The sequence below is a fragment of the Auxenochlorella protothecoides genome, assembly GCF_000733215.1.
Source record: "Auxenochlorella protothecoides strain 0710 unplaced genomic scaffold scaffold82, whole genome shotgun sequence".
Classification (NCBI taxonomy): domain Eukaryota; kingdom Viridiplantae; phylum Chlorophyta; class Trebouxiophyceae; order Chlorellales; family Chlorellaceae; genus Auxenochlorella; species Auxenochlorella protothecoides.
Window position 1 is genome coordinate 224566 of NW_011934215.1, and position 22838 is coordinate 247403.

Sequence of the window (22838 nt, forward strand, 5' to 3'; positions counted from 1 at the left end):
GCCCACGGACCCGCCCCCACTCACCGCCCCACCCCACCCTCGTACAGGCGCGACCTCTGGCGCGCTGGGCGCGCGGCTGGACCCGCTGCTGGGCCTGGTCAGGGACGCCGCGGCCACGCCGCGCCTGCAGTACCAGCTGTTCAGGGCGCTGGCGGAGGTACTGCACTCAGAGGCCGCCGAGGAGCTGACCCCCGCCCAGCGCCAGTCCGTCCTGGACCTGATCCTGGCGGCGGTCGCGGAGGAGAGGGAGGAGAGCAACGCGGTGCTGGCAGGTGGGGGAGGGGGTGAAGCAGGGTTGGGACGGTGCGTGCTCAGGGAGTGCTACGGGGGCGAGATGTGGCTGGGCAGTCGCTGCGCAGACTTCACACAGGGCACCTGTTGGCACGAGTGGGGAGTTGGGGTGTCAAGCCAGCAAATGAGATGCTCCTGTGCCTTATTCATAGCGCGCGTGCCATCCCTGCCTTCACTGTCCGCATCGTTGCTGACTCCTGCCGCCCCCCCCCCCCCCCCCCCCCCCCCTTTCCCCCTTCACACCACCGCAGAGTGCCTGGGGACACTGGCGGCCCTGGGCGCCGGCGCCTGCACCGCCATCCTGACGCAGCCCCTGCAGAGCTCTTCCCCGGGGCTGAGGGCGCTGGCCCTGGCGGCCGCGCGCCACGCCACGGTGCACCTGGGCGCTCGAGCCGCGCCCAGCATGGACGCCGTGGCGGGGCCCATGCTGGCCTGCCTGAACGACCCCGACTTGTGAGTTGCGAGAGAGGGAAAGGAAAGGGGGGGGGGGGTTTAGAGGATATGGGGAGCGGCGAGGGCGGAGGACGGGGGACAATGGTGGCCGGCAATGGTGTGGGCCGTGGGTTGAATACTTCACAGCAGATACACTTTGCCCAGTACCCCTCATACGCGTCACTCTCCCCCTCGACACAGGTCCGTGCGGCACACCGCCGTGCTCCTGCTTTCCTCCTCAGCACACGCCTGTCCCGCGCTGGTGCGGCCGCACGTAGCCGGTGCCCAGCCTTTCCTCCTCCGGCTGTGCCAGCCGGACGCTAGCCTGATCAGGCAAGCTGCATGTGGCTGGGAGGGGAAATGAGCTCAGTGCCCGGGTCTAACTAGACGGCAGATGATAAGGGGCTGTAAGTTGAACGAGGTGGTTGCCTCGAAGGTGGCACGGCCCCGGCGCTGCGCCAGTTGCCGCCCTGCCACCCGTCGGGAGCTTGCGCGGCTCGCCGCGGCCGCCCGCATCTCCCACAATCACAGACCCCGAACGTGGAGAACCGACGACGGATGCGTCCACCTCTGCAGGGTTGTGAATCTGGGCCCCTTCAAGCACACCATCGACGACGGGCTGGAGGTGCGCAAGGCCGCCTTTGAGGCCCTTGTGGTCCTCCTGGACGCATGCCCCGCAGTGCTGGACATGCCGGCGGTGCACGACGCGCTGCTTTCCGGCCTCAAGGTGCATGGGCGCGTGGTGTGATTCGAGTGTGCGTTGGTGGGGATCAAGCATGGAGCGCTCCTGTGACACCGTGCTGCGTCGCGAAATGGGGTTGAGCGAGACTTGAGCCCTCTGCGCGTCACCGACTCCACTCGAGCCATGTCACACAACTGCTCCAATTCTCTCTTTCTCCCCGCCCCGTCGCCTCAGGACCAGTACGACGTCAAGGTCACGAGCCACATCCTGCTGACGTGCCTGGCGGCGCTGGAGCCGGATCAGGTGCGAGCGCGCTGTTGGAGGGGTGCTTGTAGGAGGGTGCAGGCGGCCGGGGCCCTATCTGCCGTGTTGTGGTTTTGACAGAATCGCTCCAGAGTACTGGTCCCATGCCGAGCTGTACATGAACTTCGACCCAATCCGGGTCGCTCTCCTCCATCAAGTCACCGAGTCCTGTCCCTCCCCAAGCAGACCACGGCCCGGCTGGAGGCGCTGGTGGAGCCGTTGACCGCCACGCTGACGGCCAAGGTCAAGGCGGACGCAGGTGGGCGAAGCGTTGAGACGCAGAGGGTGTTGGCCTCACATTTCAGTGTTTTCTTGCTGCAGGCCATTAGTCTTCACCATCTAGTCCCCCAGCTCCCTCCCCTCTCTATGCGCCCGCCATGCCGCAGTGAAGCAAGAGGTGGACAGGAACGACGACCTGCTGCGCAGCTGCCTCCGAGCAGTGGCGGCCCTGGAGCGGCTGCCAGGGTGCGCAACTGTGGCGCCCTGGACCGCCTTCATCAGCGGGGTGGTGCAGACCCCCGCCCTCAAGGTGCCTTGGTTCGCTGGAAAGTGTGCAGGGTTGGGGAGGTAAATGCTGGCATGACAGGGTGGCGTCGTATCCATGTGTCACCCGAGGGCACCATGTGTGTGTGCACAAAATCTGCACGAGCACCTCACCTCAATCTAAATCCCACATGTCGATTCAGAACCTCAAAGCTCGTCCCGGCACTTCCCGGACGACTACCTGCAGGAAAAGTACGCTGCGGCGAGAGGGGAGCGGGAATGAAACCCTGGCTGTCGGCTGGATCTTGCGCTGCGCGCGCCACCCAGAGGGTTTCCGGAACTCGGCACCTGATTCAGAAGCTAGCCCCCGGAGCCGAGCTTGCACCCGCTCATTACCTTGGCCTCTTGGCTGCCACCAATTTAAACTCTGCACAGCATGGTCATGCCTTTCCCACACATGCTCGACGCCAAGCATCACAGCCCCTGATCGGTCCCGGAATTCGAGGGTGAAGAGCGCTCAACCAACGGCCGCCCCTCCGGCCCCATTGGGGCCATGCGGCCCGCTGCTGGCCCCTGTCGACCTTTAATGCGCCATAGAGTGCTTCTGCGCCTCGCAGCATGCTTGCTGCTGGCCACTTCCTGCCGAGCGCAGGTGCTCACCACGCTGGACGGCCAGGCCTGCGACCTGCCGAACGTGTACAATGGTCAAGTGATCCGGCGGTGCATCGACCTAGGGGACGGTCTCTACTGCCCCGTGGAATCGGGCCAGTACAAGCTGTGCGCGGACCAGGGATCCTCCATCTCGTCGGCCCCTCCCCCACCCCCCCCACCAACCCTCCCCCCCGCCGCCCCTGGTCGGGGTGGACGGCCAGCCCTGCGTCACCCCCCTCATCCTGAATGGGGAGCCCCAATACGGCTGCCTGTCGGTGGGGGTGTCCCTGCAGTGCTGGACGCAGGCCAGGAGGTGGACGGCGTGCAACCCCGCCACCCAGGCCCGGTCGGGCGCAGGCGACATCGGCCAGGGCAACATCCCGGTGGTGCCCACTCGCATCCGCAAGCTGCGCGACGGCACAGTGTGCCCGCTGCCGTTCGTGGACGTCGACCGCAATGTCCTGACGGACTGCGTGGCCGCGGGGGGCGACGAGGTCTGCCCCAGCCTGCCAGGGCGGCGGGCCTGCGCGCCGCAGACGACGGCCAGGGACAAGGCGATGCTGGCCCCGCTCATGTTCGCCCCCAGGACGACCGAGGACGGCGCACCCTGCGCCCTCCCTTTCGTGCAGGGGTGAGGGGCTCGGAGTTTGTGTTGATGGGCGGAGGGGGAACTGGGAGGAAGGGGAGCAAGATCCCCTGGAGAACGTGCTCCCCTGGGTGCAACCGATGCAGAGCAGCAGCGCTCTGATTCCCAGCCCAGAGCTGGCGCGGGCCGCAGCCCAGGCAGGCTCCCAATTGCATGCCTCCCATCTCACCTTCCGGATGCCCTCCCTCCCGAAACCCACGTTCCCAGGGGCTCCATCTATATGGACTGCCTGACGAGCAGCGTGGACGGCGGGCGGGGCAACTCGTCGGCGCACGGCTTCTGCCCCACGGAGGCGGCACTTGGGGCTGGGACCCTGACCAACAGCTCCATCGCGCTCAGCCCCTGCAGCCCGGCGCTGGCATCGACCCCCCTCCTCGACTTTGACGCTGGCGACGCGTTCCTGAACAGGACACAGCCGGGGGGGCTGACCATGATGTGCGTGCTGGACCCCAGACTGGACGAGGAGGGGTGGCCCTGCCAGGAGGGGCTGACCTGCCTGCCGCTGGAGGGGAGCACGGTAAGGGGGGGAAGGGAGGAATGTAAGTGGAAGTACATCTGAAACATGTTCGCGGGGTGGGTGTGTTGAGTGGTACGGGTTCTCGTGCCTGGAATGTCCACTGGAACCCATGCCTGCTGCTTTGATCGTCAGAGTCCAGGTAGATTTGGTGCCAGGTAAGCGTCTCAATACGGGTGAGAAGACTGTTGGAGAAATCCTCCCAACACATAAATCCCATGTACCTCAGGGTTACGCCGAGTTCAACAACCTGGGATTCTGTTCGGAGACACCCCTGGGGGGCGTGTTCAACTCTTTTGAGGTGCTGCAGTCTGCAGGCAAGATATGAGACAGGGGACTGGGAAAGGAGGTGTGGTTGAGTTGTCTCGTCATCTCAGGGAAGGGTGGTTTCTGCGAGATCTTTCCCTGGGCCAGCATAACGAAATGTGGCTGGTTGACGGTTGAGAACTGGTGGCAGATTGACCCCTTGCATCTTGCTGGGGAAGATTGCAGTTCCCTGAGCTGTATGCTGGTCTGCAGTGAGATGTAGACCACCCCTGCAAGTGTACAGTTGTGGCGCATGTGCATGCCTGTGGGAAGACAGCATTCGATTCCGAGATCAGGAATAGGCTGATACCCGATCACGCCGCCCCGCTGCAGGCGCCCCCCAGCCCCTGGCCTTCTACCCGCTGACGAGTGCCCAGGGCCTGAACTCCCTCCTGCTCCCACCCTACACGGGAACAGCTAGGAACATTGAGTTTGACTTGGATTTTGACTTCAACCAGACGGTCAAGTGTGAAAAGGTGGGCGTGGTGTAGGTGGTGGGGAAGTCGGGTGTGCTGGCTGTAGGCCCTCTGATGCTGATGCACATGCGTCCCATGCCCCTGTCAGATGCTCTGACACCGCCACACCAGGCTCGTGCCGGCACAGTCTACCATGTAGCAACTCCCAGTCTTGCCGGCTGATCGGCATGCCTGCCCAGTGAATCATCACCCTTCCCCACCCGTAAATCTCACAGGAGCTTGGGAGCAGGATCAAGTTGGAGCCTGTGCCCTACGCCACCACCGGCTTCTTTGCGGTGAACCTGTGGTTTGCGGTGGAGCCCTCCATCCCACTCATGGGCCTCAAGTGGCTCTTCAGCCACACAGACTCAGACATGGTGGCCATTGGCCTCCCCAACCAGGTGCAAGGCTGTGCCAAGGAGGAGAGAGGGGAAGGTCGAAAGGATGTGGTCCCAGCCCAGGCCGCGCCGCGGTTGCTGCTGCACTCGAGAGGCATGGATTGGTCGTGCGCAGCACCAGCTGGACCATCCACCACCACCCAGGAGTACACAGCCTTGCTCTGTCATCGTAGCCAGGCCGCTCATCGCGCACCCATGCAGGTCCTCATCTTCCTGGCCCGCAGCAGCAAGACCGATGGGCCACTGCTGGTGGGACTCATCTCTGACGGCAAGGATGCGGTGGAGAACCCCGACGAGTTTGTGTCGGTCCAGACCGATGGCACGACCTTTGCTGGGCCCGACAACGGCACCGCCATCTTCACGACAGACTTCCTAGGTGCGTGTGGTGGGGTGGAACAGTAGGCAGAAAGAGGTGGCGACATGGGCCCGGGATGCGTGTGCAAGGGTGCACCGCGGGAGGAAGCAAGGGGCAGTGGACGATGAGGAGTTCAGGTGCCTTTGGTTGCACATCAATGGAGCGCTGATGTCCCGCAGAATGACCGTGGGTGACTTGTCCTTCAAGGGCGTGCCTCACGCTCTCACAAGTCTAGGCAGGGGTGCGTCGTGGCTGTTCTTGATGTGCGATGCCAATCTTCTACACCACCCCTTCCCGCGTGCAAAGACGGGGGCTGGCACATGGTGACCCTGACCACAGAGGCCGGCACGGGGGAGAGGGGGTACAGCCTCTACCTGGATGGGGCCTTTGCTGGGAGCGCAGCCTGGGCCAGCCCCAACACGCCACCCAATCAGGTGCGCGTTTGGGGGAGTGATATGGTCCTGCTACACTGCCCATCACTGGTGACGTAGCCTCCAAGGTGCCTTTGCCATGTGCCCCAAGGCTATCAGTGCGAGAGGTTGACTAGACCCACCCACTCCAATCCCTCTGGCCAGCTGCCTGGCGGCGACCCCACCCGGCTCTCCAAGCCCATCCAGCTCTGCTCCAGCATCGACAACGACACTGCCAACGTCTTCAACGGCTTCCTTGCGCACCTGTCCCTCTTCCCAGAGGTACGAGGGGTGGTGGCATCAGTGTGTCATGCTTACGCTGGCAATGCGTGGCCTGGGTACCCTGAAGACCACGGCCACAGTCTCTGGCTTTCATCTGAGTCTCCGAGCAGCGCATTGCTCCCCTGAGACGGCTCCTTACCGCTCTCCCCACGCAGGCTCTCACCCCGGATGCTGTGGCGGCCCTGTACGAGAGCTACGTCGAGAATAGCACACAAAACTGACGTCCTGCATTGGGTTGCCCCTTTCTCTAGACACAGCATTACCCTCATCTTTCCCTAGTTCTAGGTTTCTGCACTTGCCCGCTCCGGTGAAAGGTGTGGCGGGCTTTCAAGGACTTCTTTCATTTATTGAATGGCTTGATCACAGGTGGAGAGGTATGTTTAATATGGTGATGGATGAACCTCGTCAACACCCTGGGGCAGAGCATCCTGTCTGTGTCAGCCCAGTGTTCTTAAGGAACCAATCTGGGAACAGTGGAAGACCTGCTTTGATAGGATGATCGATACGCTGGCTTGTATATTCAGCGGGCCACAGTTCTGACGCTGGAGAGGAGAAGCATCGTGCGTGGGGAGGGCCCCCATGCTGCTGCTACGCGTGAAATGGCCGAGCTTCCGGTCGGTCCGTCTCGGCACCCGGTGCTAGGGTAATGGATGGGCGCAAAGAGCCTGTGTCGCGTTTCAAAGAGCACACCGGACGATATTCCAAAAGTCGAGGGTTTATTCACCTACTCAGCAGCCTGTGAGAGAGCTCGGGCATTGAAGCACCTGCGTATCGGAAAGCGCTCACCACCTCAGGCTCCAACCCTAGTGCCAGCCCGAGCCCAAGGATGTCCGTCGCGATCCCCAAGCGCCAGCTCTTCATTGGCGGTCGATGGGTCGAGCCCGTCAAGGGTGGTCGTCTGCCCGTCATCAACCCCTCCACCGAGGAGGAGATTGGCACCATCCCCGCTGCCACCCCGGCGGATGTCGATGCCGCCGTCTCGGCTGCCCAGGCCTGCGTGGACAGCGGCGATTGGACCCGGTCCACGGGCGCATACCGCGCCAAGATCCTGCATGCCATCGCCGACAAGGTGTGTGATTGCGGATGGGGTTTGGGGGACAGGAGGGTGGTGGTTATGTGCCCAGGGCTTTGTGCCTGCATGTCTGAAACCTGGCCCCCCCAAATGTACACCCATCAAGCACCCTGCGAGGCAAAACTTGAAGATTAAACACTCGGCCGGCAGGTACGCGAGCAGAAGACCTTCCTGGCCACCCTGGAGAGCCTTGACAATGGCAAACCCTTGGCCGAGGCGGAGTGGGATGTGGTACGCTGGGTGGTGTGCATTGGTGTGCCAGGGGGTTGTATGGACGCTTTCCAGTGACCTGTGTCTGTCTGCACTGGTGTGCTGGGGCAAAGATTAAGAGGATGGCTGCCAGGGTAGCCTGAGACCATACCGGGTGCCCGCATGCCTGGCAGAGTAGGGCAAAGTGCGGGGCTGTGAGCCTTCAACAAAAACGTATACCTCCGAGCTCAGAGCAATACACAATCACCCATTCTCTCCTCCACCCCCTCCTCCACCTCCCTTGTGGCAGGACGACGTGGCCACCTGCTTCGACTACTACGCCGACCTGGCGGCGGCCCTGGACGCGCGGCAGTACGAGCCTGTGGACCTTGGCGCCGAGGGGTTTGAGTGTGCGCTGCGCCGCGACCCGCTGGGCGTGGTGGCCCTCATCACGCCCTGGAACTACCCGCTGCTGATGAGCACGTGGAAGGTGGCCCCCGCGCTGGCGGCTGGCAATGCGGCGGTGCTGAAACCCAGCGAGGCCGCCTCGCTGACCAGCCTGGAGCTGGCGGGCATCGCCGGGGGCGCCGGCCTGCCCCCCGGCGCGCTCAACGTGGTCACGGGCCTGGGCCCTGACGCCGGCGCGCCGCTGTCCGCCGACCCGCGCGTCGCCAAGGTGGCCTTCACCGGGTCCACGGGCACGGGGCGCGCGGTGTACCTGGCAGCCGCACGGAACCTGCGCCCGGCGGTCATGGAGCTGGGTGGCAAGTCGGCGCTCATCGTCTTCGACGACGCCGACGTGGCGCGTGCGGTGGAGTGGGCCATGTTTGGCGTGTTCTGGACCAACGGACAGATCTGCAGCTCCACCTCGCGCCTGCTGGTGCAGCGCGGCATCGCGCCGGCCTTCTACAAGCAGCTGAAGAGGAGGACGGAGAGCATCATGGCGAGGAGGGAGGGGTGGGGTGGGGTAGGGTGGGGGGGTAGTTGATCAGGTGCATAGAAGCGTGTTGTATCCTGTGGGATCGCGGCCATCACTTGCGTCCTGCATGCTGGGGACCCCTCTCAGCCGACCAACGAGACACACATGGATCCCATCCTCTACGCATGCAGATCAGCGACCCCCTGGTCCCCGGGTGCCGCCTGGGGCCGTTGGTGAACGAGCTGCAGTACAAGAAGGTGGTGGGGTACGTGGAGGCGGGCAAGGCGGACGGCGCCACGCTGCTCACAGGCGGGAGGCGCCCCCCTCACATGCCCAAGGGCTACTACCTCGAGCCCACAGGTGAGGGGCTGTGTGGCGATGGGCCGGGGTGGGCCGACGGCTGGCAGTTGCAGGCTGTGTGCTCTGGGGGAGCTGCAAGCTCCCCGGGCTCCCCCTTTGCAGGTTTGGGTGTGCTCCCGTCCGAGCGGCACACTGTGACCCCGCGCTGCAGCACCACGCATGCATCCCGACCCTTCTCCCAGCACACACGCGCTCCGCTGTTGCCTCTGCAGTGTTCATCGACTGCAAGCCGGAGCACCGCATCTGGCGGGAGGAGATCTTCGGCCCCGTCCTGGCCAGTGCCACCTTTGAGACGGAGGCCGAGGCCATCGCTCTGGCCAACGGCTCCGAGTTTGGCCTGGCCGCCGGCGTCATCTCCAGCGACCTGGAGCGATGCAGGTGTGCGTGGTGTTGAGGGGGCTCTTACAGCGCTGTCCTGGTGAAGACGCTGGAGCAGCACCTGCGAGCCCCTGGTTTGAGTCTCTGCTGGAGGCATCAGCATGAACCTGGGGTAAACCTGCCCCGAGGCGGTCCTGGGGCGCCAGGGCCTGCCCTTTACATGTGCCCCGTTGTCCCCTCTGCCGCACTGCAGGCGGGTGCAGGAGGCGCTGCAGGTCGGCATCTGCTGGATCAACTGCAGCCAGCCCTGCTTCTGCCAGGCGCCCTGGGGCGGGGTCAAGAACTCCGGCTTCGGCCGCGAGCTGGGGCCCTTTGGCTTCGAGGGCTTCATGTCCGTGAAGCAGGTGACCACCTACACCAGCTCGGACAAGTGGGACTGGTACCCGGAGACCGGCCCCTCCCCCAGGTTGTAATGTGAGCCACACTGCCTCTTGGGTCTTGGTGGGACTGACCGAGGGCATGCTTACTGGGAGGGTGGTGTGGCAGAGAGTGGTGGGTGGGTGAAGGGGAGCAGCGCAGGACACAGCGCTCATGCACCACGCGTCAGAGGGAGCCTCGGGGGGCACTGGATTGGCCCGACATCCCATCCCCACCCGCCCATCGGATTGCACGGCTAGACTAGGAAGGTCGAGACAGTGTTGTGCGGGTGCAACATGCATTGCAAACGCCAGTCTGACCTGCACACTCAGTTTCTCACATCACCCCCTCCAATTTTAGTCGAGGCTAGGCTGGCGAGCTGGGACCAAGGAGGCTGCATTCTCGGCGCGGCTGGTGCACATGCGCACGCGGCCTCGCATACCCGACGATCTCACTGTGTCTCAGCCTGGAACTGCCCACCTCTCCATGTCACTGCTCATCTGCCTGTGTCCCGCTTGTGACTACATCCTTTGGGGCAGGCAAAACCATGAGGGGGAATTGGGATCAAGCTATGATTTAGTCGGCAAGCACGGCATGCATCAAACAGCCTCGGGCTTGACGTCCCCCTTGAGGAGCTCGACCAGCTCGGCCTGCTCGTTGAGTTCGGCCACCTCGCCCGCGGTCTTGCCCTCCGAGTTCTTGATGGACACATCGGCCTTCCTGCAGTTTGCCATACAGGAGAGGAGGGAGAAGGGTTTGCGCTGGGCTTGCAGGTACACAGCAGCAGGTACCTGAAGGTTATGGAGCATGTCACATACATCTGCCATTTGTGCTTGGGAGCAGATGCTCAATCCATTTTCAAACCAGCCTCGGTGAGAAACGGCACACACGGGCATGGTCGTCAATTTTACTGCACTCCCTGCCCCTGACCTCACCCCAGCCAGTCCCTGTCGCACCTCTTGATGAGCAACGTGGCCGTCTCGACGTTGCCGTACCCGGCGGCATAGTGCAAGGCGGTGTTATTGTTGGCATCAACCGCGTCGATGTCAGCGCCGGCGTCCAGGAGGACCTGGGTGGGGGGCGGAGTGCTTGGTTTGAGAAAGTGTGGAAAGAGGATCTGCTATTGCTATGAGAGGCTGCAGACGGCAGGGTCATGTGCATCCTCAGTTGTTTCTTCTCCACAATCAAGGCTTTTCCGAAACCCATCTCACCCAGAACACACACACACACACACAATGAGTCTCACCTCCATGCACTCAAGCTCCCCATACCCCGCCGCAAAGTGGAGGGGTGTCCTGCCCTCCTCGTCCTTCTCGTCGGGCTTCACGCCCTCCTGCTTAAGCAACTCCGCCAGCCCAGCAGCATCGCCTGGTGACGGCAGGAGGAGACGCAGGGTGAGGGGTGGGGGTAATAGAAGGGTGCAGCATGCACCATATGATTCTAACTACCCAACAACCCAGGCATTCAGCCTTTCCTTTTGCACCCACGCATTCACGCACATGGGGCCCCTTCCCCACATTCCTCAACACATGCACACAATCAAAAGCTTACCTGCGCTGGCCAGGGAGATGACGGTGGCCTCCTCTTCCTCCTCCTCCTCCTCGCCGGCCCCACCAGCCCCAGCGCCGCCAGACACGGCCGGCGTGCCGTTGGCGTCGGTCGCGGCACGGGACCCCAGCCGGGCCTGCATCTCGGGGTCGGCCATGGCCTCCTGGAACTTGCGCCCCAGCTTGGACATGATGTCGGTGTCGCCCATGTACTTGAGCATGGCCTCCTGCCCGTTGGCCTCGATGTCCTCCAGGATGGGCCTGAGCTCGGGGTCGGACTTGAGGTCCTCCAGCTTGCCCTTCAGCAGCTCGCTGTGCTCGGGGTTGGAGAACAGCTCCATCAGGCTGGCCATCTGGGGGTCTGCCGCCTGGGTATATTGAGGAGGGGATATGGGGTGTGTTGTGGATGGTGGTTGCTAGGGGGAGATCAAGGGGGCCCAGCATGGGTCAGGCATAGGCACGCGGTTCCCCCTATCCCCCCACCCACCCACTGCCTCGGGCATACCTGGGTGAGCAGCGACTTGCCCAGGCTCTCAGCAGCCTCCAGGAACTGCGGGTTGCCCATCACCCTCTGCATGGCGCTCATGTACTTGGCAGGGTCAACGTTGGGCATGCCCGGCGGCATGCCACCCGCACCCGATCCGCCGGCCTGCACTTGCGAGGGGGATTGGGGGTTGAGAATGAGAATGGAAACTTCTCCCCCTGATCAATGCAGGCAGGAAAACAACAGCAGCAGCGGCAACAGTAGTAACTTTGCGGTCGCCTGCTGCTCTCCTGTGACCAGGCCTTCAGCACAGCTCTAAGACACATCATCCTGAAGCCTTTCACCGCTCACCTCGCCGCCCAGATTCAGGCCATTCATGTTGCCGGAGAGCATGCTCTCCTGCATCTCCTTGGCAATCTCCATGAACTCCGGGTCGGACGCGATGGCCTCGGTCATGCGCTGGATGGTGGGGTCCTGGGAAGTGGAGGGAGTGCGGTGGAGGGCATCGAGGGTCGGATCTCCCAGTGTCAAGGGGCACAAGAACATACTGGCAGCACGAGCGACCTCACAAGCCTTGCACCCCATCCATGCTTCACGGCAGCACGCAAACACATCGGCATCCCCACCGATCACGGCAGCACATCAGGCGTTGTCACCTGCATCAACTGCTGCAGAAAGTTGGGATCTGCGGGTGTTGGAGAAGGATGGAGGATTGCTTGTGCAATGCGGCCACATGCAGATGCAGGAGATGACGCCGTGATGCCTGCATTCAGCGCATGTGGACATCGTCGACTCACCCATTCCAGGGAAACCGCCCGGCATTCCTCCTGGAATACCAGGGAAACCGCCGGGCATTCCTGGGAACCCGGGGGGGAGACCTCCCGCACCAGAGCTGCCCTGACCGGACATGCTACCGTATCGATGGGAATTCCCGCGAAGTCGGCGAACTCAGGAGAGTAGTACAGATTAATCTAATGGATTCGAGTATGTAAAACGGGGCCTTGCGAGGGACGACGGGCCTCGAGCAGAGGATATACCCGGAAGCCTGGATCGCGCCTGCGCGGGAACTTCCGTCCGACGAAGTCCATGCTGCATGGCGCAGGGATCCTCTGCTTCTGCTTCAAATTTCCCTAGCTGAATCCCTAGAATCTGCCTGCCATGGATATACGCGCCCTACATCTAGATTGCACAGCATACAGACATAAATTCACACCAGGTATCTACACCCTGCCAGACACACCCTTCTGGTATTGCTTGTACCGCTTGGGCAGGATGCGCTCCAGGGCCGAGGCCGCCACCTGGCGCTGCAGAGCTGTCTGGAGTAGCAGGGCCTCCCTCAGCAGGTCCTCGGCCTGTGGGTGGCATGCTTCCGCTGTCATGCAAGAAACTCCGGAAGGTTTCCTCCAGATCCCTGGTCACACCAGGTCAGCATTAGGGTACCCTTCATGACCAGCCGGAGTGAAGTGAGGCAGCTCAAAACCCTCGGCTCACCCCCCTCTCCCTGATTTATATTGTGAGCAAACTGCCTCACCCTATCCGCCCACCTTCTTTCTGTTCTCGGTCATGGGAGGGGTGAGAACCTGGACCGCCTCACGCACGCTGCCCTCTGACTGCCAGATGGTGGCCCCCAGATCTGCAAACCCCCCATCCAGGGTCAAGCCCACGCTGCCCTGGCGCAGGTCCAGGAGCTCCACCAGCTGGCTTGCCTCCTGCTGAGCCTCGGCGACGTCCTGAGCGGTGGAGGGGTGGGATGGCCCTTAGCCCCAAGCTGCAATGTGTGGTGACCTTGACTTTTTCGCCATCTTGGTCACCGCCAGCAGCCGTTTGACCATGGTGCCTAGTCTCTTACATCAATCAATGCATGACCCCCCCTCTCACCTGCTCATTCCCGCCTTCCAGAGCTCGGCATGCCCGCCCGAAGAGGCCCAGGAAGACCAGCTCCAGCTGCTGCAGGCCGGGGTCGGAGGCAATGGTCTCCAGGACAAACGCTCGTACTTTCTGGAGGACAGAGAATTTGAGAGGAAGGGCGATTTGGTGTGGGACGATGGAGTGATGGCTGTACGTGTGAGAACGCATTACATCCCCATATAGCGGCTGCAAGGTGCGTGATGCGAGTGCATGTCATGAGGCAGGGCATGATCAGGATCAGAACCACATGGCATCCCACATGCTGCACCAATGAGATCCAAGGACGCTGGCATATAACTAAAGCCCCACTCCTCCCCGGCACCCAGTCACCTGGCTGTCATCGGGCCTAGACCCCAGGACAAACTCCAGGAGGAGGCAGTCGTACTCGTGAACGGCGCTCCGTCCATCCACATGGGCTGCCACTTGCAGCATCTTGATCGCCTTCATGAAGCGCCTGTCAGACACATAGATGGGCGGCTCGCACTTATCCTGTGTATGGAAGGTTTGAGGGGGAGATTGAGAAGGAGTGCGCAAGCGCCGCCAGCAAAGGAGGTGGTTGCTGTGCCAGCGTATGGACCCCCTAGATACCCAGATGCCGGCCATCGAGCAATACGCTGCCACCTGGTGCTGACCTGGAGGTAGTCACGAGTGGTGGTCAGCAGATCGATGACCGAATCCGGCACTTCCACCGCGCTATACGCGGTGCTGGCGGTGCCATGGAAGTCTGCCAGCTCCAGGCGGCCGCCTCCCGCCTCGGCGCCGTCAGCCGATGTCTGGGTCGTGGCACGCAGGGAGCCAGCCGCCAGCCTCGCCAGGTTCCCCAGCTGCGTCGGGGAGAGGTGAGAGGGGTGGTGTGATGACCCGCACAGGTGTCGTGTGTGTGGACTTGTGATCTTGGCAGCCGTTTGGATACCACTGTAGGAAGAATGACTGAATATCTTCTCAAGGGATGCGTCACCTGGGCGCTGGAAACCTGGGCGACCTGCCTCCGCAGCAGGAAGCGGTCGTACAGCGCATCCAGTTCCTCACTCTCTGGCAGCTCGTTGGAGGCGCCGACCTGAAGCATGACGATGTGGATAAAAATCCAGGGCAATCTTGGAAATGAGGAACCATCTTTGGGGCCAAATCCTGTCCGAGGAGAGGGTCGGTCACGAGAGGCGCCCGCATGCCCCAGATGACGTGGCCTTTGCACGCATCCCCCTCTCATTCCTTCTTTACTTCCTCACCAGGCACAGCAGGGGGACTTCCAACCTTGCGCTGCCGTTGCTGAACAGGCGCTCGTTAAGGATGGTGAGCAGGGCGTTCAGGATGGCGGAGTTTGCCTTGAACACCTCGTCAATGAAGGCCACCTCCGCCGTCGGGAGGTACCCCGAGGTCTGGCGCTCATACAGATCATTCTCCAGGCCTGCACATGTGTGTGGAGAGGAGTGTGTATGGCAAGCCCACAGGGTCAGGGAAGAGAGGTTGTGATCACTGCCCACAAGAAGCAGGGGCATGGTGTGCTTGACATGAGTCGCAGTCAAACTTCACCCATCACTGGAACGTGGGCAGGAGGGAATCGTTGCTCTACCTCCCATCCACCCCTTTCATCACACCTACTGAAAAAAAATGCAATCAACAGCTCACTCACCCTTCATGCTCAGAGGGCCAAACAACTCCTCGGGCACCGAAAATCTCGTCAGCAGGCGCTCAAAGTAGCGCCCGCCCGTCAGCTCTGCCAGCCGCCTGCTCAGCTCCGACTTTGCCGTGCCGGGGGGGCCCAGGAGCAGGAGGTGCTCGCCACACAGAGCCGCCAGCAGTAGGAGGCGGACCTGGGAGTTGGGGCAAGGGATATGTGATGTGAAACAGATAGGTTGGTGGGATCAGCACTGATACATGGAAAGGACAACATAGCGTACATCTGCATGGCCAGGGCTGCCGACAAAATAAACGCATGCTTTGTAACACTCCACCCACCCTGTCCCACCTCGGTCTCCCTTTCCAGCAGTCCAGACTGGAGGCTGAGGATGGCGGTCTGTGCCTTCCCTCTCAATGAGCTGTCCAGCCCCTCAATATCGGGGGTGGCACCCTTGGCGTCCCTCAGCAGACCAGCATGCCTGGAGTCTACATCCTTACTGATGTCCGAAATGAGCTGGATGAGGTCGGTGTCGGCCGTCTCCAGGGTCTGGGAGGACTTCACTGCGGCGAGCTTCCACCTGCAGGCTTTGCTTGCAGTCTGGGAAGGCGTGTTGGCGACCCAAACACTGCGCCTGACAGAGCCAGGGAGTCTCGGTGATGGAATGGGGAGCGCCCCGAATGGGGTGCCCATGGAGCCGCATCGCGGGGGACCGACAGTGGCCTGCCCCTGCATCATCATGTGCATGGCAGGGGAAATCTTTGCGATTCGGCCGCCGAGAGCCGATCACAGTTTGGAATTGAGGTATTTAACGCTGTAAGGATCTGCAATATAGCGGAATAAAGCTGTACCCTTGTTGCATGTCGCTTCGACACACCCCAAAGCGCGCAAAACCTTTCTTATCTTTTTGCGGGGAGGGGGCCCACGTGGGTTGATCTTGCACACGTATCGGGAGGGGTTGTCTGGCAGAACCATTCTTCTCGGCGGAGGATCATCGCACTTTGACATTTTGGCAACAGACAAGCACCCTGAATCCTTGACTTCAATGTGAGCGAGAATACCAGATGATCTACCAACCTAATTAATCAAGGATACCGACAATACGCAACGTCAAGACCTATACAGTCACAGAGCCCTGGCAAATTCTTACTAGCTCAGGACACTCCTGCTATGATTGTATAGTTTAGAATGTTCTAGCTCAGACAGGGGTAAAGCTGTCCTGGACAGCATGGATTACACCTTACATCACCATGCCTTGCTTGCGAGTCTCCTGTTGAGGTAGACTTGGACCCCAATGCCGCACCAGACTCACATACCCTCTCGGTTTCCTTGTTTAGAGGGAAGTCCTTTAATATCTACAAGAGTACCAGCACGGAGGAAAATTTCGATCGATTACCCCCTCCTGTCCTTGCCAAACCCCAGCGCGCGCTCGATCTCGACACCGGAACGCGACAACGGTGAGGCAGCTCGAGCTGTAGAGAATGTTCTTGCAGAACAGAAACTCACTGTAAGAGTATCATTTGCAATATGTTTAGTCCGGCTTGGGCTTGCAACAGGTGGCCGGCCCCCCTCGCCAGCCCGTGACCTTCTCCCAGGATGGGTCCCGGCCGCTTCGTGGACTCCCAGGGGCTCTTCTCCGCACCGGAGTTTGCCTCGGCCGTGGCATGGTCCGAGGACAACGTGCTGGCCTGCGCCCAGGGCTCCAGCGTGAGCCTGCTGCACCCAGGGGCCCTGGACGGCCCCCGCGCCTACACCTCCCCCATCCAGCCAGGGGAGTGGTCCCTGGACCAGGGGCCGCATGCCCCCCCGGGCACCCTGGCCCAGGACCTGGCGGCCATCCGCGCACAGGCCTATGCCTCGCAATGGCCCGCCCTGGCGCGGAGCCCCAGCGTGCGCAGCGTGGCGTGGTCGGGTAGGGGTCTGGCACCGCAGGGCGGCTGCGCACTCTGCGTCGTCACCTGCGACCACCAGGTGATTTGGAAGGCGTGGCAGGGAGCTGCCAAATGCCTGGCCGGGGCATCGGACTCCCTGCCTGGGACCTTGCGCTGCTGAATACTTCTCCCACTCAACTAATATGCCGTGGGACCACAAAACAAGCACCCCCAACCGCCCCAGGTCAAGGTGTTCTTCCCACCCGTACACCATACCAGCGAGTGGAGTGACTGCAGGGACCTGACCGGCGACATCGTGGAGGCCTCGCAGCGGGTGGCCCCCGACACGGAGCAGGAGTGGCGCCCTCTGCAGGGGGGTCTTGTGGACTCTCAGTCCGCGCCAGGCCAGCGTTCTGCAGCACACGGGGGTGGCCCCCCAGCAGCGGGGAACTCGCCGGGGGCCGGCGACCAGGAGGTCGAGGTGCTGCGCTTGAGGGGCGGGGCTAGGCCCGAGGCCGGCACAGACCCGAGTCCGGACGCAAAACCCGGCGTGCCTGCCGCCAAGCGGCCTCGCAAGGCGCCCCACCCCTCCAGGGCCGCCGGCAGCGACGAGGGCGCGGCCGGCGCCAAATCGCCGGAGAGCAGGACCGCCGGGGCGGCGCAGGGACCCTCTCGAGGCGGCCCACTCGTGCCGCCATCGGCGGCGAGCGCGGCGCTGCTGGCCGCCGCAGCGGCGGCCGCGCCAGGCCTGCCGGCCAAGGAGGCCCGGGCCGCGCTGCTGGACGCGGCCGTGCGCGCTTTCCTCGCCCAGCGCGGCGAGCTCCCTGCGCCCGAGCGGCCGCGGTACCCCACCCCTTCCTCCCACCTCAAGGGCGCCGACCTGGGGCTGCTCAACGGCGTGCTGGCCCGCCTGGCAGACACGCACGGCACGGCGCTGGGCCACGCTGGGCTGACGCGCGCGGCGCTGGCGCTGGAGCTGCGCCGAGCGCTGCGCCTGGCCTGGGACCGGGTCCGGGACCGGCCCAGGAGGGCAGGGGTGGAGGGTGGGCCGGAGGAGGGCGGCGGGGATGGCGGCGGTGTCTCCACCGCTGCCAGCGTGGACGGGAGCCCCCAGGAATCCACTGCACCCCAGGGGGGGGCCCGGTCCAGGGTTCGCGGCGGGCGGGGTTCGCACAGGACTTACGAGGCGGAGGCCTCCTCCTCGTCAGGCGAAGACCCCCCCTCGTCCCCCAGCTCCGATGGAGGGCCCCCCAGCCCCTCCCCCTCCACCAGCAGCCTGGACAGCGAGGCGGGCGGGCCGCGCGGCCGCCGGGCGGCGGCGCGCAGAGGCCGCAGCGCCGGCGCGGCCGGGCGCGGGATTGGCGCCGCCCCGCCCTCACCCGCGACCCCGGGCGACTACGTCGTCCCCGCGGGCTTCACCTGGAGGCAGCTGCCGGCCGTGAATGTGAGCTCCGGCGTCCTGGCGGCGCGCCGCTCCATCATCGTGGCCGCCGTGCGGCGCTTCCTTGCCCTGCGTAAAGAGGTTTGTGGTGGTCTTGGGTGTGGGAGGCCGAGGAGGGTGAAGGGGCCTGAATGGCCAGGATGGGCAAAGATTCATGTGTGGCGACGCTCAGCGCAGGAGGATCCGGCTGCGAACATCCCGCTACCCACTCGCTTGCAACGCGACTTGCTCGGAGAGGCAGGCGGGCCGACCGCATACGTACTCTTCCTGCGCCCACAACCCATGCACCTCCCTTCACCTGCTCCCCTCACTCACACGCAGCTGCCCGCGTCGCAGCGACCCTCCTACGCCTCGAGGCGGGAGCACCTGAGGGCCGCCGACGTGCGGCTCGCCGGCCGAGTCACCGCCGAGTTTGCGACCGCCTTCCCGCGCCTGCTGCAGCAGCTGGGCTACGACGCCGGGCTCTTCGCCTCCGTGTGGCTCAACCGCCTGCGCCGGGGGTGGGACAGAGTGGATGGGACGCTGGAGGCGGGGCTGGGAGTGCTGGAGGGGCCCGTGCCCGGCGGCGGCGCCAAGAGTCCTGCCAGCGAGGGCGCTTGGGCGGGGGAGGGGCCCGCGCTGGCAATGCGCGACGCCGGCTGGGAGTCTGGCAGGAGGGAGCGGGAGGGGACGCCGGGGAGCGGCGCCGACGAGGGCGCGAGCGCCGGCAGCCGCCGCGCGCGGCGGCTGGACCGGGAAGCGTGGGACGACGACCTGTCCGATGTGGGCTGGAGGTGGCAATGTGGAGAGGGATGGTGAGGGGGTTGCATGCAACCGGCCTTTGAGCAGGTGCCTGGTTTGAGGAAGCAAGGGGTCCGTCGATGCCTCTCAGCGGCCCTCCCCCTTGCACCCTTCCCTCCCCTTGCAGCCTGGGATCGGCGCCTCGGGGGGCCATGTCGGCGCGACCCCGGGGCGCAAGGCGGCCAGGGGCGTGTGGTGCGGGCCGGGGGTGTCGGCGGAGGCGTGGCGGGCGGGCGCCGACGCGCGCGCCTGCCTGTGCACGGCCTTCTCCCCCGGGCCGGCTGGGGGCGCCGCCGCTAGCGCCTTCCCGGACACCCCCCGCTTCCACAGCTGGCTGGCCGTGGGCGCGCGCGGCGGCCGGGTGTGGCTCTGGAAAGCGCGGCCGTCGGAGCGTGGGCCGAGCCTGGACGCCACCGCAGCCGCTTGCCCAGGCGAGGCCGGCGCCTCGCTGCGCCTCGTCCGCGGCCTGGCCCTCGGCGCCTCCTGGGTCACGGCACTGGCCTTCCTGCCGCGCGGCGGGGAGGGGGCCCATGGCGCGGCGGGACCCGGGTCATCGCAGACCCTGGCGGCGGGCATGTCATGCGGGCGCGTGAGGCTGCTGACCCTGGACGGCGACGGCGGCCTGCTTGCGCAGCGCTGCGTCCTGCCCCCCGACCTGAGCCCCGTCACCTGCCTGGCCGCGGCGGCCGGCTGCGTCGCGGCCGGCAAGGCCGATGGGAGGCTGCACGTGTGGGCAGCGCCGCTCAGGGAAGCGGTCGCGTGTGGGAGCCAGGGCGCCGTGCAGGGGCCTGGGGACGATGCTGTTGAGGACCTGCGAGCGAGCACAGTGCGCGACACCGTAGGCTGCCCCGCAGCCGCGCATGGGCACCGCCTGGCGACGGGGGTTGCGTGGGGCCATCGAGGGATGGACCCCGGCGCCCTGCCCCTCCTGGTCTCCGCCGGGCTGGGCGGGGAGCTGTGCGCCTGGAGGGTGGAGCGAGGAGTCCACGAGTTGACCCTGGCCCCAGCCCCCGCCCCCTCACCCGCCGGCAGGGCCAAGGATGCGGGGTGGGGCTGCCTGGGGGTGGCCGCTTCGGGCAGCGGACTGCTGATCGCCACGCTGCGTCACGCCCGTCACCCCGCCACAGAGCTCGTCAAGTGAGTGTGTGCGTGTGCGTGTGTGTGTGTGGGTAGGGGGGGGGGGACATTGCACCTAGTTCCGGGGAAAAGAAAGGGGGTGAGACACCTAAGAAGGGTGCTGCCACATGTCCAGGCTCCTGTGCTCGTGTATTGTTGTGGGGGTGAGACCCTGGCAAGACACCTTGGAGGCGATGAAAGGGGTCGCACTCTAGGGCCCCCTCTTGGCGCGGCCGTGCAGCCTCCATCATCCTGCTCACAAAATGCCGCCCTCCTCTTTATCACAACCGCAGGCAGCTCCAGGTGCACCAGAGGGTGGTCCAGTCGGTGGTGCGGCTGTATTGCCTCCCCGACCCCGACCAGCGGGGCCTGCAGCAGGCAGCGCGGGCCTGGGTGGCTCAGGGCGCGGGCGCTGGAGGCGTCACGCCCTTGCCCTCCGCCCTCTGGGACGTGCTGTGCGCGCTGCGTCAGCCCACCGAGACCGATGGCGAGGACCCCCCGGCGCGCCTGCTGAGCTGGCTGTCCGCCGGCGCGGGGGAGGCGCACGGCCAGGGCGCCGCGCTGCGCTGCGCCGTGGCCGCGCTGCGCGTGCTGAGCGGCAGGGAGCCTGGCGCCGGGGCGGCTGCCATGGAGCTGGACCTCCTGCTCAGGCGCGCGCGCGGGACGCTGACGGCCGCGCTGGCGGGCGATGGGAGGGGCGCGACACCCAACTGCCCTGTCGAAGATGAGGCCACTGAGGCGGTGCTGGGCCGGGTGGCGGCGTGGGTGCTGGCCAGCGCTGGCGAGAGCGGAGTCGACGAGGAGCTGCTGGGCCTGGCCGCGGCGGTCCCACAGCGCAACGAGCTCGACGCATCCGCGCCCCTGGCGGGAGGGATGGAGGGGGCCACCACCGCCCTCAAGACGCTCAAGGTCAGATTTTTTGGGGGATGGCGCATGGTCCATGTGTGGGGATGCCCGTCGCATGAGATCCCAGGTTCCACCCTGTAGAAACGCCTGCCTCGCCCCAACCTCGAATTCATTTTTCCATCAAAACAGGACGGGAGCACAGTCGTCGTCGCGCGCTGCCCCCTCACGCTGCTGCCGCTGGAAACCTCCAGGACGTGGCAGTGCTGCGTGTGCGAACGACGCTACGCGCGCTGGGAGGCCTCTGGGTGCGTGCTCTGCGCGGGGGCGCTGGGGCCGCTCCGGGGGAGCCTCTGCCTGAACGTCCCCTGCCTCTAACGCCGGGCAGCGCTGCAGGGGCTGTCGGTTCAGTACTACAGCTCATCCCATGTACTTCCATTTTCCGGATCATATGTGGTGGTGTTGAGTAACACCAGTAATGTGAGGTCAGGGAGTCAGGGTTGGGCGCCGAGCGCGCTCAGGCGGAGGTGAACTTGGTCACGGCCTTGGTGCCCTCGGACACGGCGTGCTTGGCCAGCTCGCCAGGTAGCACCAGCCGCACGGCGGTCTGGATCTCGCGGCTGGTCAAGGTGGGCTTCTTGTTCACGCGGGACAACTGGGCGGCCTGGGTAGCGATCTTGTCGAACTGGTCCACGATGAACGAGTTCAGGATGGTGATGGCCTTGGAGGAAATGCCGGTGTCGGGGTGGACCTGCTTGAGGACCTTGAAGATGTACAGCTTGTAGCTCTCCACGCTCTTCTTGCTGGTCTTCTTCTTGTCGCCCGCGGGCTTCTTCGCCGCGACGGGCTTCTTGGCCGACACGGGCTTCTTGCTGGCGACGGGAGCCATTTTGGAGCAGTTGATGGAAACAGTGGTTATGGATAGTAATTTGATCGGATGCCTCTCCTTCCAATCTTGTATTTCCGAGTGCGGAGTTGTGCCTATCCCCGGAGTTTCTTAATTCTTGGCCTCCCGGACCGGTCTGCACATGTTCCAGAAGAGTTTTATTACAAGATCAAGTTCGCCCAACTCGAGCAAACCACGCTCCAATATCCCGCACAGATAATAATATTATCAACCATGTCTGGACGCGGCAAGGGAAAGACCTCCGGCAACAAGGCTGTGAGCAAGTCCTCCAAGGCGGGGCTGCAGTTCCCCGTGGGGCGTATCGCCCGCTACCTGAAGAACGGCCGCTACGCTGGTGAGTGCATGGCTGTTCGGGAGTCTTTGTTCAGAGTAAATCTGCAAAAATGCCGGTCGACCATCCTCTCGTGACTCTATGCAACTCACAGAGCGAATCGGTGCCGGCGCCCCCGTGTACCTGGCAGCTGTCCTGGAGTATTTGGCAGCCGAGGTGCTCGAGCTGGCCGGCAACGCCGCTCGCGACAACAAGAAGACCCGCATCGTGCCCCGCCACATCCAGCTGGCGGTCCGCAACGACGAGGAGCTGTCCAAGCTGCTCGCTGGCGTGACCATCGCCGAGGGCGGTGTGCTCCCCAATATCCAGTCGGTGCTCCTGCCCAAGAAGACCGGGAAGAAGGACGAGTAGGCGACCTTCTATTCAAGATAAATAACTGGTGTTATTCGACACCACCACCTTGGATAGGAAAATAAGTACCAAGTATACAGCAAGATCAATACGTCATCGTGAAGGGTTGTCACAAGGAAGCAGCAAGATTGCACAGCAGTGTGGTCCTCATGTGGTAGGCA

The 22838-nt window shown here is 64.0% G+C and overlaps 7 protein-coding genes across 7 annotated transcripts in view; 4 read left to right on the forward strand and 3 right to left on the reverse strand.

The window, feature by feature from the left end:
- F751_6154 (Cullin-associated NEDD8-dissociated protein 1) overlaps nucleotides 1-6429 on the forward strand; it is a gene marked incomplete at both ends in the record, with an annotated part of 12910 nt that extends 6481 nt beyond the window's left edge. Inside the window, 17 exons of the mRNA XM_011399788.1 lie at nucleotides 48-272; nucleotides 543-744; nucleotides 925-1029; nucleotides 1300-1450; nucleotides 1640-1708; nucleotides 1895-1967; nucleotides 2095-2237; nucleotides 2844-2995; nucleotides 3153-3473; nucleotides 3696-4005; nucleotides 4232-4303; nucleotides 4653-4784; nucleotides 5000-5164; nucleotides 5363-5537; nucleotides 5823-5950; nucleotides 6092-6208; nucleotides 6364-6429. Of these exons, the coding sequence (XP_011398090.1) occupies nucleotides 48-272; nucleotides 543-744; nucleotides 925-1029; nucleotides 1300-1450; nucleotides 1640-1708; nucleotides 1895-1967; nucleotides 2095-2237; nucleotides 2844-2995; nucleotides 3153-3473; nucleotides 3696-4005; nucleotides 4232-4303; nucleotides 4653-4784; nucleotides 5000-5164; nucleotides 5363-5537; nucleotides 5823-5950; nucleotides 6092-6208; nucleotides 6364-6429 (2606 nt within the window). The remainder of the gene's footprint in view (nucleotides 1-47; nucleotides 273-542; nucleotides 745-924; nucleotides 1030-1299; nucleotides 1451-1639; nucleotides 1709-1894; nucleotides 1968-2094; nucleotides 2238-2843; nucleotides 2996-3152; nucleotides 3474-3695; nucleotides 4006-4231; nucleotides 4304-4652; nucleotides 4785-4999; nucleotides 5165-5362; nucleotides 5538-5822; nucleotides 5951-6091; nucleotides 6209-6363) is intronic.
- A 605-nt stretch (nucleotides 6430-7034) lies between these two features.
- Nucleotides 7035-9539, forward strand: F751_6155 (Betaine aldehyde dehydrogenase 1, chloroplastic; the record flags this gene model as incomplete). Its single annotated transcript, XM_011399789.1, has 6 exons — nucleotides 7035-7277; nucleotides 7431-7511; nucleotides 7780-8349; nucleotides 8580-8748; nucleotides 8961-9126; nucleotides 9320-9539. The coding sequence occupies 6 exons, from the start codon at nucleotides 7035-7037 to the stop codon at nucleotides 9537-9539; spliced, it is 1449 nt and encodes a 482-aa protein (XP_011398091.1).
- Nucleotides 9540-10082: 543 nt separating this feature from the next.
- Nucleotides 10083-12423, reverse strand: F751_6156 (Ankyrin repeat domain-containing protein 2; the record flags this gene model as incomplete). Its single annotated transcript, XM_011399790.1, has 8 exons — nucleotides 10083-10203; nucleotides 10440-10552; nucleotides 10730-10851; nucleotides 11098-11398; nucleotides 11536-11679; nucleotides 11866-11988; nucleotides 12171-12199; nucleotides 12402-12423. 8 exons carry the CDS (start codon nucleotides 12421-12423, stop codon nucleotides 10083-10085), a joined length of 975 nt encoding a protein of 324 aa, XP_011398092.1.
- Nucleotides 12424-12734: 311 nt separating this feature from the next.
- Nucleotides 12735-16045, reverse strand: F751_6157 (Uncharacterized protein; the record flags this gene model as incomplete). Its single annotated transcript, XM_011399791.1, has 10 exons — nucleotides 12735-12866; nucleotides 13059-13244; nucleotides 13393-13512; nucleotides 13753-13911; nucleotides 14055-14246; nucleotides 14381-14479; nucleotides 14649-14827; nucleotides 15053-15233; nucleotides 15389-15617; nucleotides 16038-16045. 10 exons carry the CDS (start codon nucleotides 16043-16045, stop codon nucleotides 12735-12737), a joined length of 1485 nt encoding a protein of 494 aa, XP_011398093.1.
- Nucleotides 16046-16633: 588 nt separating this feature from the next.
- F751_6158 (hypothetical protein) lies at nucleotides 16634-21466 on the forward strand (the record flags this gene model as incomplete). The annotated part of the gene is made up of 8 exons (XM_011399792.1): nucleotides 16634-17008; nucleotides 17153-17806; nucleotides 18338-18430; nucleotides 18671-18993; nucleotides 19460-20176; nucleotides 20539-20766; nucleotides 20848-21154; nucleotides 21281-21466. The coding sequence occupies 8 exons, from the start codon at nucleotides 16634-16636 to the stop codon at nucleotides 21464-21466; spliced, it is 2883 nt and encodes a 960-aa protein (XP_011398094.1).
- Nucleotides 21467-21605: 139 nt separating this feature from the next.
- On the reverse strand, nucleotides 21606-21977 carry F751_6159 (Histone H2B.5; the record flags this gene model as incomplete). Its single annotated transcript, XM_011399793.1, has 1 exon — nucleotides 21606-21977. The coding sequence occupies one exon, from the start codon at nucleotides 21975-21977 to the stop codon at nucleotides 21606-21608; it is 372 nt and encodes a 123-aa protein (XP_011398095.1).
- Nucleotides 21978-22208: 231 nt separating this feature from the next.
- F751_6160 (Histone H2A) lies at nucleotides 22209-22677 on the forward strand (the record flags this gene model as incomplete). Its single annotated transcript, XM_011399794.1, has 2 exons — nucleotides 22209-22329; nucleotides 22421-22677. 2 exons carry the CDS (start codon nucleotides 22209-22211, stop codon nucleotides 22675-22677), a joined length of 378 nt encoding a protein of 125 aa, XP_011398096.1.
- Nucleotides 22678-22838: the final 161 nt, after the last annotated feature.